The sequence below is a fragment of the Haliaeetus leucocephalus genome, unplaced genomic scaffold (genome assembly GCF_000737465.1).
Source record: "Haliaeetus leucocephalus isolate CR32 unplaced genomic scaffold, Haliaeetus_leucocephalus-4.0 Scaffold577, whole genome shotgun sequence".
In the NCBI taxonomy this organism is placed as follows: domain Eukaryota; kingdom Metazoa; phylum Chordata; class Aves; order Accipitriformes; family Accipitridae; genus Haliaeetus; species Haliaeetus leucocephalus.
The window spans coordinates 2,413,890-2,428,614 of NW_010973013.1; the positions used below are offsets into that span (position 1 = coordinate 2,413,890).

The 14,725-nt window shown below is 46.5% G+C and overlaps 1 protein-coding gene across 1 annotated transcript in view; it reads left to right on the forward strand.

Moving 5' to 3' along the window:
* The window catches only part of CAPN13 (calpain 13), a 62,260-nt gene that overhangs the window by 41,886 nt on the left and 5,649 nt on the right, over positions 1-14,725 (forward strand). The window contains exon 19 of the mRNA XM_010577847.1: positions 223-278. Within this exon, the coding sequence (XP_010576149.1) occupies positions 223-278 (56 nt within the window). The remainder of the gene's footprint in view (positions 1-222; positions 279-14,725) is intronic.

Here is a 14,725-nt window from a genome sequence, read left to right on the forward strand (position 1 = left end):
GCAAATGGGACGCCTTCCCAGGCTGTGACCCAGGGGCCAGGGCAGAGGGGGGTACCCAGCACCGAAATGAGATGTGGCTGGGCAGGACAGTGCGGGTGGACACCTGAGCCAGGCAGAGCATCCCAGCACACGGATTGCAGCTCTGCTCCTCAGCTGCCCTGTGTCTGCGTTGCATTCTTGCTTCCTCCTCATGAAATAAGATTTTCTTTGTTCTACCCCTAGATGCGTTTCAAAACTTAGCAGAGGGCGGATCACAAATTTTGATGACGGCAATGGAGGTAAGAATGCTCCTTCCTTCTCTTCTCTCCAGGTCCAAAGTGGGACCACTGAGTAAGTTAGCAGGAGGGTGAAGTTAAAGATGATGTGTGGTGTTTGTTGCTAGGGGTTTTGCCTCTGACACCAACAGTGGTGAGGGTTTTGCCTGGCTGGGTGTGCGTAATGGGTGGGAGGTATTTCCCTGGGGTTCCCTGGCTCCAGTCACGCAGCCTCGCTAGGGTGAGCACAGCTCAGTGGTGGCCATCCATGTCCAAAGCACGGTCTTCCCTTATTGATGCCAGCCTGTCATTGCTGGAAACATTGCTCAAAGTGACTCTGAGGAAGTAACAACAACAAAAAATTCCACGCCCTCATTTCTTACTGCCCCATCTGTTAATTCTGAATTGCAAAACATCTTGGTTTTAAGAAAGAAATAGCAGACAAATGTTTGCTGCTGCTGTTTGTCTTAAAAGCACAGCCTGAAGGATAGCTAGCTGAATGGGAATACATCAAGCTTTTTATCAGCTAGTCTGAAGCAAAAATCCTACTGTGCGCCATAGTGATATGCCTGAGTGCTGCATTTTATCAGTCTGGGGACTGTTATTTGACAACACAGTGTTTAAAAAGATTTTTTTAAAAAACCTTTTACAATCTTGCTGGCTCCTGTTTACACTCTGTGGTTAGTTCAGTGGCTCATAGTTCATTAAATCTGCTTTGCACCAAAAGCTGAGAAGAGCTTCCAAGCAGAGGCCCTGAACCTGTCTTACGGGGTAGTCTGTAGGATAATCACATTCCCAGAGCCTGCTATCCCTTCCACTTGTGATCACGCAGGTGCCATCCTTTCCCAGCAACTGGTCCTGCTGCAGCTGCTGCAATAATTTATCATGGAAAGCAACATATGGAAAGTGTTTCTGGGTCTGAATTGCAATAAAAGAAAAAGGTAGTTCCAAAACCCCTTAACTACCCTGTGCAGGACAAAAGGACCATAGTCTTGGGTCACGGCCTGAAGGTACTGAGACACATGTCTGAAGACTTAGTGTAACATCACTATCTAAAAGCACCTTTTCTTCTTTTTTCCAGTGGCTGACTCTTGTCATGTACACTTAAACAGATGTCAGAGCAAAATGTGGCTGGTAAGAAATCTGCTTAGTACTATAAATACTGAGAAGAAAGGTGTGGGTGCCCTTACAGCAGTCACAGTGAATAGGAGTGGGGAACTTACAGAAAGCTCACTCTGGGGTTATGGTGGGTTTCAAGAGAAAGAGAAAGGTGAGAGCTGCAGCATGAGTGGGGCTGGAGAGGGGCTGCAAAGGGAATTGGACTTTGGGCTATTTTTTCTGGGGACTTGCTGATGGCCTTATCAGTTTCTCAGGCCACCAAAGGCTCAGTCAGCCACTTGCCTTCTGTTCCCACCTGAGGTAATAAATTTTCAATAGATCAACTAGCAGAACTTGTCTTTTTCATCTTCTGAGGGTTGCAATTACTCTTGCACATCTTACATAGCTGCAGCAGATGTAAAGCCAAGTAGAGGGTGGGCATATGAGGTCACTTAGATTTCTTGGTCAGTTTGATTTCACATTTTTAACTAATTACGTGATTTAGTTTACTTTTGAAAAACAGTCCCTACCTTGTGCTTCATTTGATGTTTGCTCCCTCCATGTCAGGCCTGGAGAGGGGCTTTTTTGCCTTGAAGTTTACCTGGACTTTCTAATTTTGCTACTTGGTTCTCATGAAGGACTCTGCCTTTTCCTACAAAACTTGTCCTGTTTATACATCCATAAACCATCTCAGCCATCATGCTTCTACTAACCCACTGGGACGCAGCTGTTCCCAGCTGCCATGGTAAAGCATTAGTGCTGGTCCCAGACATTTGGCACTGAGGAGAAAACAGGGAGGAAGCCCAATCCCTAGAGAAAACATGCAGTGGAGAGCCAGCAGCCTCCTGCCATTGTGTTGCAGCTGACCCCAGGAACTGACGGAGCACCCCTGGGCAAAATCACACACTTTCCTTATCAACCCAGTTAAAAAATGGAGTGAAAAAACAAAAAAAACTCCAGGACCTTCATTGAAATCTAGGGGACTGCATCCAGATGAGCCTTCCTATAGAGAGGAATTACAATAAAACACAATGCATGAAGAGCATCTCTGGTATCTCACATCCTGTTTCTGAAGACAGTTGACATTGGATGCCAGCTTTGGTGAGAAGTTGAAAGGGGAAATATATAAGCAGGGTGTAAATTATACTCCCCCAGGGAGAAAGAATGGTAGCTTCAGACCCAAGGCAGGGACAGCTCTGTGTCTTTCACCCTTGGCTCTAGGACAGCATTCATCCCCAGCTGCTCCTTGGTCTTGGCTCCTAATTGCATCCAGTGTGTCCATGTGCTGCAGGAGCTTGGCTTCACCACTCAACACCGTGATGCCTTCACCTCTCTGAGCTCTGTTTGAACACAGTTATTTGTTTGAAAGTCTGTCCTTTGTATTCAGAGAGCTTTGGACAGTGCACCTTCCCTTTGTCACAGCAAAGCTGTATTTTGATGTGTTGATGTGTAGAAACAGATTATTCACAGCTCAGCACCCACCCCTTGCACTGTGGACTATCATTAGGTAAATATGAGACTAGAGGGACCTCACTTTAGGAGATGAAGTTGTTTAAATTGTTGCTTGCAAATGATATTCATGGTCTATTTAGTCTTCTTTTTTCCTTTCATGAATCATTCATAAACTGGTCATAACTTCTGCAAATATATAACTAATCATAATTTTCACTTACCGGTTTTGAATGAAATTCTGCCTGTCGGGTGTTGGTAAGCAGTTCACTTGAGCAATTTAGCAGCCACTTAGGGCCGGAGACTGGGCAGTCATAGCACAGGCCCCTCTGAGGACTGAAACTCTTTAAACTAGTGTCTAACAAACTATGAGTGATGTGGGAAAATACACTTGGTGTTTGTTGAAAAAAATCAGTTGGAAAAAATATTCTCATTAGGGATTTCTAAAGACTGACCTCCAGCTGTCTGCGTTTTGAGGGAGTCTCTTTACCTCTGTTTTAGGTGGCTTTCTGCTGGCAGTAGGACACAGCCCAAGGCCATCCCCTACAAGAGCCATCCATGGGGTTCTTGAAAAACCACTGTGAAGGAGAGAAACCAGGTTTCCTGTGGACATTTGCTTACACTTGATGGTACTCAGGTGTCAGGATGAAGAGTCCTTTTAAGGCAAACTGGAGTTGCTTTGGAGAGAGAAGAGGAGATAATGAGAGTGATCCATGGGCAAGCTGGTAGTACTTAATGGTCTGGGCAAGCTGGAAGTGCTGACTATTATCTCCTCCCATCTCCCTGTAAATAGTATGGCTGGTTCTCCTGGTTAATGCACAGAAGTCAGGAACAGCTCCATTAACTCCATTGCAAATAAGAATAGAATCAGGCCTTTTGTGTGGAAGCAGTGTTTATCACGTAGGTAACAAAACCAATTAAGACATAGTTTTATTTGAATTATTTCTTAATTTGCTTGTGTACCTTTCTAAATGCCAGAAGAAGGTTGAAGAAATTAGTCATAATTCATAAATAACACCAGAAGCTTTGTGATTATTTTTTTTTACTTTTTATTAATAAATAAATAAATAAAAAAGAAAAAAATCTAGTGCATATTTGAGTTGGTCAACATGTTAGACATATTAGAAATATAGAACAGATTCTTCAGTGTTCTTTTCTGATTTCCAGCATCTGTATCAGGACTGTCTGGGAAGAGACAAGTTTATCTGAACTGCATTCTCTTTCTCTGTCCTGATGTCTTTAAAAATATAAGGCTTCTTCAGATACAATTCCTGCTCAAAGGTTTAACTTAAATCTGCTAAATAACTGTAACCTTTCTGTAGCCCACACACAAACTCCGCTTTCATACTTTTTTATCATGGTGATAACAGCAAATCTAGTGATCTATTCTACTCAATTATTAAAAGGAAAAAAAAAAAAAGACAACTCTGAAGAGTCTGTTTGTGAAAATGCCAAAAAAGAAGGATGCAAATGTCAATGGATAAAAGCAATTCATGGTTGCCATGGCAATATAATTCACACCATGCCTCACCCCGACCTTCTGCACAAGTTTCCATTGAGGCATCCACACGATAGCAACAGATTTACTCATTTGGCAGTGAGACGTTACACACTGGAGCAACAACTACATCACAAGGTAAAGAAAGGACCCGTGTCTGTTATCAGGAGGTTGGTCTGTGGCAGCGTCTCGTTCTGCAGCTTGGAGAGCATTACTGAGGTAGGTCTTACGCAAGTGGGGCCACTGAACTGACCCTTTCGCTGAAAATGAGGGGAAAGGGAAATCAGTAAAATTAGACTATTCTAATATTTTTCAGTCATTTTTAAACAAACCCAGTCCTTCTCCAAAGAGTGACTTACACATCCCACCTGAAATCATTAATCATTAATTAAGCTCTCTGAAAATGTTGGCAAAGAGAGAAGATAAATTTAAAAAGTGGCCATGAAAAAATAAATATGCATTGCTAAAAAGGCATATTAGTAGACCCATTTCAGAGAAGTATGCTTGTTTAGTTTAGCCTGGGAATTCAAAAAGGGTAAGTAGAACTCTGGAAGTGCTTCTGTATGATGTCCACCACACAGTTCAGGGATGCTCAAGCTGGCTAGGACCTACCGGGAACAAGGTTTTTGTAGCTACGCAGAAGTCATCTGTGGTAAAATTGTGAATTTCAGTTCAAGTCAACAGGTTTAAATTCATTCTTGTTGTATGAAAGCCCTATCTTATAAAAATACCAAGCTGTTAAGATCAGCGCATTACAATCAGTCTTAAAAATCTAAATTTACAGACAATGCATTACTTTTCCTTTTGTTACGATGGATAATTGCCTTTCTGCGGAAGGCAATTCTGCTTGTCGTGAGACAAAGATCCTTGTCTCTAACAGCTTAGTCTGGCCACAGACTAAAATGTTTCTTCATTAAGAAGCTAGCAGCAGACACCAGGCACCCCAGGTGAGAATCGTCACCAATACGTAAGTTGTCTCCCCGTGGACAGACGCTGGGGATGCCGGCTCTTTTCACGCAAGGGACGTGCGTACACCCACGCGCGGAGCCCCTGCGGCCCCTCACCTCCATCGCCCCAACCCTTCGCTCTGGTGCGTGCGGTCTGTGCACGCCGGCGGTCTCGGGGACGAACCTATGGCCCCCTCGGGTTTGCGGGCTGGCGCCTGCATGCTGATCCTGCGCTGGGGCAGAAAGTAATAACTCACTGCTGTCAAGCTGAGCGTGGGTGCCTGTCTGTAGCTTTGGAAGAATTGGTATTCCACTTGATTTATACTTCCAACGAAGCTAATTAAGCAACAATTCAGGAGGAATCCATCATTGTGACAGACTTGTTGATTAACCATCCCACAAGCAAAGTCAAGGGTGTTTGGTAGCCTGAAAAAAAAAAAATATCGGGTCAATAGGGAGAAAAACAACGATTTGAGCGTAATACAGCAGTGACTATTATTTCCAAAAGCAACAAGAAGCTTAATACATTTCACAAACACAGGGGCCAACATTAAAAACAAAGGCAGCTCAGATCAGTAGGGTGTTAGATAAAGAGGGAAAACTTCTACATCTCATCTTTGTGTGATTAAGCTGTGAAGGCCAACTTTACGGGGATGGTGCCCCTATTAAAATCTTCTGTGCACCTTCATCTGTGTTTGCCAGCTCTGAAATGTTAGTGCAACCCCTGTGAGGTTTCTGGCATTTGTGAAAGCTCTGAGATTCATGCAATTATGATAATATCATCTCTAATTTTTTTGATGAAAATCAGTTTCTAGTCCTCAGGGACACAAGTCTGAAAAGCTATAAGAGGATCTGCTATTAGAAATTGAAGAGAAGGACCTCAGAAAAATGCTTTATATTTAAATCTTCATGATGCTAAAACCCTCAAGAGGGTAAGAAGCAGGCAATGTGAAGAAGCAGAAGCTGATGCAGATGAGATTAGTGATGCCGATCTCCCTAGCGCTGAAGATGGGATGAAATGCTGATGAAATTAGGTAGGATCTGAGACAACCACTAGCATTAGAAGGACTTTGGTGCAAAAGTGGTGACAGCTGACCCTGCAAGCATAATCTCTGGATATAGATCTTGAAGCCCTGCTGTTAACTGCCCTTCTCCTGAGACCCAGAGGCCCCATGTCTGGCGTCTGCCTGGCCGAGGCCATGCCCAAGTCACCTCAGGATGGACGGAGGAGGAAGCTCTCACATGTCTTGCCTGCAGGGCCTGATCCTGCAGATGTTGCCAGAGCATGCAGCCTAGATTAAGGCTTTCGCAGAAGCCTTAGAGGCTGTGGTTTTGGTGCCCATGCCTCAACGAACCCATCCTGCCATCGTGGTGTGGGAGACTGGGAGTGTCTGTGGCCAGGTTCGGAGTAACTGAACCTCCCTCTCCACCTTTGGCTATGCCTCAGGTCTCTCACAGAGAAACTGCTGCAATTTATACAGAATAACTAAAACACTTTTCAAGCAGGAAAAAAAAAAAAAGGGCACATTATTCCATAACCTTGTACATGGCTGAAGGGGGGAAGGCTGGGTTTGACCCTGGCTACAAGCAGCCCACTGGCCCATGCACTTCATGGCATGTACTAATGACTTTTTTTTTTTTTTTTCCTTGATCAATGCAGGTCTTGATGCAGGGAGCAACTGTGCTATGCCACAGCAAATGCTCTGACCATGGGCTGAAGAGTCACAGGCATCTCTCAGGCAAGGGTGCAACAGTAAGGGACTGGTGTGCTTGTGTGCAGCCTGGAGGGATGCCTGCACCCCTGGGAACACTCAGCTCTTGCTGCTGCCTTCAGTGAGATGGTGACCCTTCCTCAAAAGAGGTACCTGTCTTCTCCCAGTACCCCAAACTCAGGGATGGAAAGCCCATCAAGAGTGATAACCCCTCCCTCCCCTGTTTAAGTAGCTCAGCAGGAGCACAGGCAAATATTGGGACCATTTCTCTGGTGGGGGTTACCAGCTGTATTTGGCATTATCGTGCTTAGCCTTAGCACTTGTCTTTAGGATCTCTTTGCTGCAAGGCTGGAGCTGAAACATCTTACTATTATCTGGCAATTCCTTACTCGAAATATCTTACGCTGCAATTCCTGGCTGCACTCCTTGCACCCAGTCCCACCCTGCGATAGCGGCACCTTTTCAGCCCTGGGGAGCGGGGTGCCCAGGCAGACGGAGAGCACAGCAGCCTTTTCAGCGCAGGTTTCCCAATGCCCTCCACCAAGCTGGCCAGTGCTGCCCTGGGTGCCTGCTGCCAGCTTTGCCACCAGCTGTGCCTGGTCTGGATGTCACCAGCCCGCTGTGACACTGGGGTCCATTTCTGCTGGATGGCAGTGACATCTAGAGGCTCCTTGGCCTGAGCTCCCGTCTCTCACTCTTCCCACGCCGCTGGCAGCACTAGGCAGGCAGAAACCTGCTCCTCACGAAATCCCCAGGAATACCATTCACACCCTACAGGTGAGGTACTGCAAGACTTAAATCCAAGCTCCTTCCCTCAACCACCATGGGAAGAAGCCTTGTAGAACCTAAAAGAAATTTTATATTGCTTTTGGGATCTCAAAGGTTTGAGGCAGCCAACCCGTGTCCCTTCCCCAAGAGACAAACTGGTTCACATGAGGCTGGTGCTGATTAAACAACACATACAGCTTGCCAGTCTAGGAAATATTATTTCCTTGCTTTATATGCCATACATTAGATTTGATGCCATCCAGCATCAAATGCAAAACTGCCACAGAAACACCTCTGTATCGAGGCTGGCTGTGCGAGATGAAAGATTATTGTGCAAGCAGTATTATGTATTTAAAAGCAATGCATTCAAGAAAGAGGGGTAAATACACCATTTCCATAGGCTGAATTGTTCAACCAGTTGGTGAGTGCATCTCCTGAAGCGCTCCCCAAGGTTGAGCTGAATTGCCTACCATGGAGAGAGATAGGGAATATTATTGCGCATATGAGGGGTACTTGATATTCGATAGAATATATATTCTCTAGGATGATATAACATAGGCTTTGCAAGTCAGCCAAGCAGATTGCAAATAATCTTCCAGCCTGAAACTGGGGAATGAGCAGCCTAGTGGAGTAGAGCTCTCCCATGATACAAAAATTGGTGGGAAGATTGTGGTGAAAAGTGGGAGGAATGGCTCCTGCCCATGCGTGAGCTACCTCACGCTTGGAAACATTCAAGAGAAAGGTTAGGTCAGGCCTCTCCTGAAATAAAAAAATCTCTGGATGATAAAATGGGAAAAAATCTCAAGAGGATGAGAACAGCCAGAGAGACAGCAAGGTGAGGCAAGAGCAGCATCGAGACACTGCAATGAAGGCTCCTGCCACCTCCATCCTCTTGCAATGCATGATCCCTCACGGTGCCTGGGAAAGGTTGAACATATCCAGTGGGTGTCAGAGCTGAGATTAGGGGCTCTCAAGCCACATCCACCTAATGAATGGGCACCAAAGTGTACGCCCCCCCAAACATTAAAGCGTCCTAACCTGCTTCCCTTATTTAGTAGCACTCTCATGGTGTAAGGATGAAGACAAGGCCCCATAAAAGTGGCTTTGGAGGAGTTGAGGGCAAGGGGGCACAGAAAGCCGGCCCCTATACCACACCACCTCCTCCTTCAGTGCCCTCTGTGCTTTCCATAGGCGTGGAGGCGTAGGTACCTGTTACCATGCCCAGGGCTGTGAGAAGGTTCCTCCCAGGGATGCTCGATCCACATCCCGACTGAAGCAGACGGCGCAGGTGGGGCGAGAGGAGCAAGCCCTCCCCCTGCCCCACAGCCTCTGCAGGACGGCAGGCAGCTGCCTGCTGCCTTTTGACCATGCCGGAGGCATTGGCAGGCTGTCCCCGGGCACATGGTGGTGGACGGCACCTTCTCCAGCCACTGAAGTCCAAGCAGAGCCGAGGGCCTCCAGGGGAGAGGCAGGAGAAGGAGACCCATCCCTGCCAGCAAGCCCAGGAGAATGGGGTTAGTGCAGCCACCTCCCTGCTGCTGCTGTGTGTTATATCCCCCCACTTGTCTCTGCTTACTTGTTTTGTCTGTCTGATGCAGAGGAGTTGGGCTGTAAGGATAGCTCCCAGCTCAGCACAGGGAGAAATGCCGAGACAAGGTGGGAGGCACAGCCGTGGGGCGAGCCATCTCCATCAACCTTGGATTTCATGGCCTAAACCCCTTTCTCTTTATCTCTGAGGGACACGAGTTACACCTCTATCCATGGAGCGGGAAGGTGCTTTTTTTACTAGTAGTGTGTATGATCTGCAAGACCTACACACAGTCATTAACCTATAGAACTAAGGTGTCTTGGGTTGGTTGTTTTTTTTTTCCCCCCCAAACTAGCATCCCACAATCCTCTAGAGCTCAGAGGTGATAGGAATGAACCTGAGGTTGTCTCAGTTTTACTGGATGGCAAGAATGGTTAAAAGAAAATAGTGGCTGTGAGTGCCAGATTTTGCTTTTTCAGATACTTTCTTTTTCTCTTAGACCCTGTCATAAAAGCTTCCATTTCATTATTATATTGAATGAAACCAAGGGATTTTTTTTTTTCCCTCATTGGAAAAAATAACCAGTTTCAAGCTTCTAGGGCAAAAAGTAATCAGTAATGGCCGGCACAATGTTGCACTGCTGTGCTCCTCAGAAATCAAAGTTAGAAGATGTATTGGACACCTGACCCGGAGGCCGCAGATGTCACTGGTTTCCACTGAGGTCCCTCAGCCAAAGCCTCCCACACCAGATTGAAGGTGTTAGGAAGCCAGAGGGAACGTGCCACGGTGGACTCGGACGTGCTCTTCTGGGCTCTGCCTGCCAGACACAGGGTGCGTGACCTCAGGAAAACCACGCTGAGATGCCAGTCTGTCAGAAACACTGAGCCTTACTGATACCAGCTCAAAAGCCAACAGCAGTGGTCAGGCTTTGCATCAGACATTTCATTGCTGCTTCCTCTCTGCAACAGGTACAGCACAAATACTTGGGTCCCTGCGAGTGGTGAAGGAAGGGGCTTGAAAGTTGATTAGGTCTGCTTACACAGCACTGTGAGCCTCCAGGGAAAGCCAGGCAAAATTTCATACTAAGCATTATAGCTTTTCTATCATCTGCTATTTGATTTCTCATTAAAGGCAGCACAGGGGAATTTGGGAATTTCAAATGGTTTTGTAACACTCAGCATTTCAAACTGCTTGTTCGAGTGTTGCCTCTGCTCCTTCCCAAAAGGAGACATCAGAAACTCTCCCTCAACTTTGATGGGGCAGGACACCCCGTGGCATGGCTGGAATAAAGAAAGGTGTGAAATTGGGCGTGGATTTGGCCTGTGTACGAAGAAGCAAAGGCAGCACTTTCTGTGCCACCGCCGGAGGTTGCCCGGTGCAAGCACCAACCCTGCAGCCAGCGCCTGTGCCAAAGGTGGCCGTTGAGATGCTCCGAGGAGGTTTCTGCGTCTTGCTGCCCTGAAACAAAATCATGGGCACTTGGGAAGGGCTGTGTTGCACTTCACATCAGACAAGCAGGAGGGAGCTAAGAAAGCTCCACATACTCCCGCTTGCCAACCTGGGTCACCTTATCCGTGGGAAAGTGTGTTTCCCGCAGGCTCTGACTCTGCTCCCGGTGCTGGCAGGGATAACCTTATGGTGGATTTACAAACTCCGTCTCCCTCCAGGCATTAACAGACAAACTTGCCTGACAACTTCATGCTAACAACTGCTGAGAAACAGCATTTTTGGCTCAGCTTTTTAAGCAGGCGACAGATCCAGCCGTCCTATTTAATGTTCATTTAATGTGAACAAGTCCTAGAAAAGGCAGACATCTGCAATCACTCATCTCACTCATCTCTGCTGCTGAGACGTGAAGGCATGACATTGCAGGCATTTCTTCATAGATGGTGGATTGTTTTTAAAGCCAAATTCAGAGTATGGGATAGAGGAATCCTGTTTCCATCAAACTGCATGTGTAAAAATGATTTCTGGGGTTTTACCCTGGTGCAATTTCACTTTGAGGTCTTGTTACTCACCTCCTCCCCGAGGCTGGGAGAGCATCATGCTGTTGGGCACTAGTCACATCCAAGAGACAACAACAGGAGAGCAAACAGCTTTGCTTTGCTTTGCTGAGCTGGAAGTGCAAAAATGAGGAAGGCGATGGCCAGAAGCTGCTTGCAAAGCTGCTGAAAGGTTCAGGAAACTGTGGTATCCATGCTGAGCCATCGCAGCTGTGCCGCCAGGATGTGTCCTCCGTGCTGCCGGGTCGGCAGTGGATTGGCACACATTCCCACTGACCTACATTAGAGGGATTCATGAGTCACACATTAAAAAAAAAATAAAATATCATTTCTCTAATGAACAGATTGCTGTTACTGAGATGGTGATTTTGTGTGAGATGCTAAGCAAGAGCCTTTGGATATTTCAATATAATAATGTACTTCTAATGTAGCATTAACAAAAAATAACTGGCATTAGGCTTTATACAAATATTCATGGCTTTCAAGGCACTTTATGGAGGAATGATTCTGTTGCGCAGATGGGAAAACTGAGGCAGAGAATAATTATTTCCTTCTCTAGTCCCACAGTAAGTTAATAGCAGAGCAAGCAAGAAAAGCAGGATTTCTAAAACTCCCTTTCACTTTTGACTGAACAGGAGAACCTTTAGAAAGGCCTGAGGCTCAAGTGTACCCAGAGATGGAAAGTCAGCCGTAGAAATTTTTAGGTCAGGAACAGATTGTTTCTCTTTTTTGACAAGATATGCTCTGATTAGATGAAGACTTCATTAATCCAGGGACGTGCCATGTCATGTATAATACAGGAGTTCAGATGGATGGAGCACAATGTTCTCCTCCGGCATGCGGATCTGAAGTGGTGAGGTCTGGGCGGGGGTGGTGGTAGCTACTGGAGTTACGGTGGGATCCATCCTGGGGTGGTTCAGAGGGACACGCTGGCAGAAGAATCGGTTTGGTGGCACGTAGGAGTGAAGTCATCATGATGTCCTCTTACCAAGCTGTTCAAACACTGCTCGATGGCTGTGTTTTATGAATCCAAAAAAAATGTTTACTGACTACTTTTGGCCATCCACCTGCACCTATTCTTTGGAGAAATAGGCAAGCTCCGAACCGTCTTCCTGCAAAAAGAAACGAAGGCATGCAAAGCTTTGGCAAGTTGGAATTTCCTGGGCCAAAGTATTTGAACAAACTTTTTTTTCCCCTGTAAAATGGACAGATTGGATAAGAACTTCTAAGCAACAACCTGGCTATAAGTCCCCTGTACTGCTGTTATGGAGATACTGCCCTGAGACCAATCTCATCTTAATTTGTCATTTAAGGCGTGTCATTTAACTAAATCATTAGGGAAAAGACTTTATCTCATTTACAGGATATTCATTCCTTTTAAAGCCCTGTTATCCTGTTCTCACCTCTGGAAATTTTAAACACAGACACTTCACCTGAGAAGATTATTTAATTAAGGTTTTTTTTTGCCCATCTCCAAATCAGAGCTTGCCTGTGGGGCAGAAGACCCACCCTCCCGCAGTTTCAGGCGTGAGCTGCAGGTGGCAGAATTGAACTGCAGACTCGTTTCGAGACCAGCACTCATTTGCTCTCCAAACCAGCAAACCAAATACTTTCAACCGAGAGACCAAGGTACCTGCAGCACCCTGTAGGTGAGACTCGTGCTACAACGCCAGCACCCAGCTTGTTTTGGAGATGTTAAAACTCCTCTTGCAAAATAGATTCTTTTCCTCCACAAACACAGAGGCTCGCGGAAGATGTTGGTAGCACTGGGGTTGCTCTGAGGGTGCTGCACCCACCTTCTTCCACCCTCAGAAAAATAGAAAAAAATACACAGAGGAAAGCACCAAAGATAATCAAAGATTCTGGGCAGCTTCTGGTTGAGGAATCATTACATAGATTAGGATATCTGAGCCTGGAAAAGAGATGACTGTATTGATAGTAGGGAGCAGGTACATAAGAAAAGGGTGTTCATTGTAATACAGGAACCAGGAGTGGCAAATAAATCATTTGCTGGTGTGTTCAAACAGGCAGAAGGACATACTGGTTTACACGACCTGGAAATGGTAGGGCTCGTCTCCATGGGACACTGGGGCTGCTAAACCCTCGTGGCGCTTTGAAAAGCAATCGGACAACCTCATAGGAGAGGAACCAGTCGAGGAGTACCATGCTCAAAGGCATCCCCCCCCTGGTTCATGAGGAACCCGGTCGCTGTCGTTATACCCTTCCCAAGGTGTCTGCTGTTGGAGGCAGGAGACTGTGCTAATGGCCCTTTCAGCTGGCCTGACCCAGCACTTTCCGTGGCCTTGGCCCGAGGACCCGGGTCGGGGGATGCTGTGAGGTGTGCAGCTTTCACTTCCAAAAGACCTTTTGCAGGAGAAAACTTGAGCCTGTGACCCAGCTACATTGCACAAGCTCAGAGGCTAGAAGAAAAAAACGTATTAAAAAATATAATCTCTTGACCTTTAAGTGGGTTTTTTAAGGGGAGAAGGTGGGACTGATTGGGTCCAGGTTTCCAAAGGCATGGGATGGCAGTGTTAGAATGTCGCCTTAAGCCTCTCTGCGCTCACTCAGAGCCAGTGGGGAAAGGCAGGGTGTCAGGACTGCTGTTCTTTAGAGCATCACCATTTGGTAGGCAAAGTTTGGGCCCGTTTCCCACCTACACCTCGCACATAGGCCAGGCCTTTACTATTTTGGGTGCTGCCTCTCTTCCACAGTCTGGGGGTGGAGCAGGCTGCTCTGCTCTCTGCTGTGAGCAACGCAGATTTGGTGGGAGAATGCTGCGTGTGCCGGTGTCCCGGAGCACAGCCCCAGCAGCCGGGGAGCCCAGGCTGCCCTTGGACTTCTGAGTGCAGAGCAAGGAAACCCTGGGTTCAGCGTGGCTTTTTTATTAAGAAGTCTAGATAACAGGTATGGATCTGTGTGATGACGAGGGGGAGCAGGAGGAAAAGAGGAATCAGACCAACCTGGTGACCTGCACCACCACACAGGTGCCTCTGGAGTTACAACATCCAGGTTAGCACCTTTCTCAAAACCTATTTTTTCCTTGGAGGAAAACCAACTCTTTTCCCATTTTAATTAGGCTTAATTGGCAATATGGGAACAGCCTTAACTCGTAGCCATTTCCTGGCAGCGCTGGGTTTAGTGCTGCTTAAATAGCAGTCAGCATGGTGAGGGTGATGGCAGCAGCAGCTGTTAAAGCCAATAGAGGAGGAATTGCAGGATCTTGGTACTACGCTTTGGCTGGGAACACTGATGCCCTGGTGTTAATAACTGGATAATATGAAATCCTGATCAGCAATTGCTCAGGTCCATTGGCTTCTTGGCATCAGCCAAACAACCATTTGTGTTGTTCTTGTGGACTTGATATTCAGGCTTTTTAGCTTGCTGGATGATCTGGTTTGACAAGGGGGCTCGGTGTTCCTGCCTGCAGACAAATTCCTGGTGTTATAAGGTTACCAGGTCTGATAT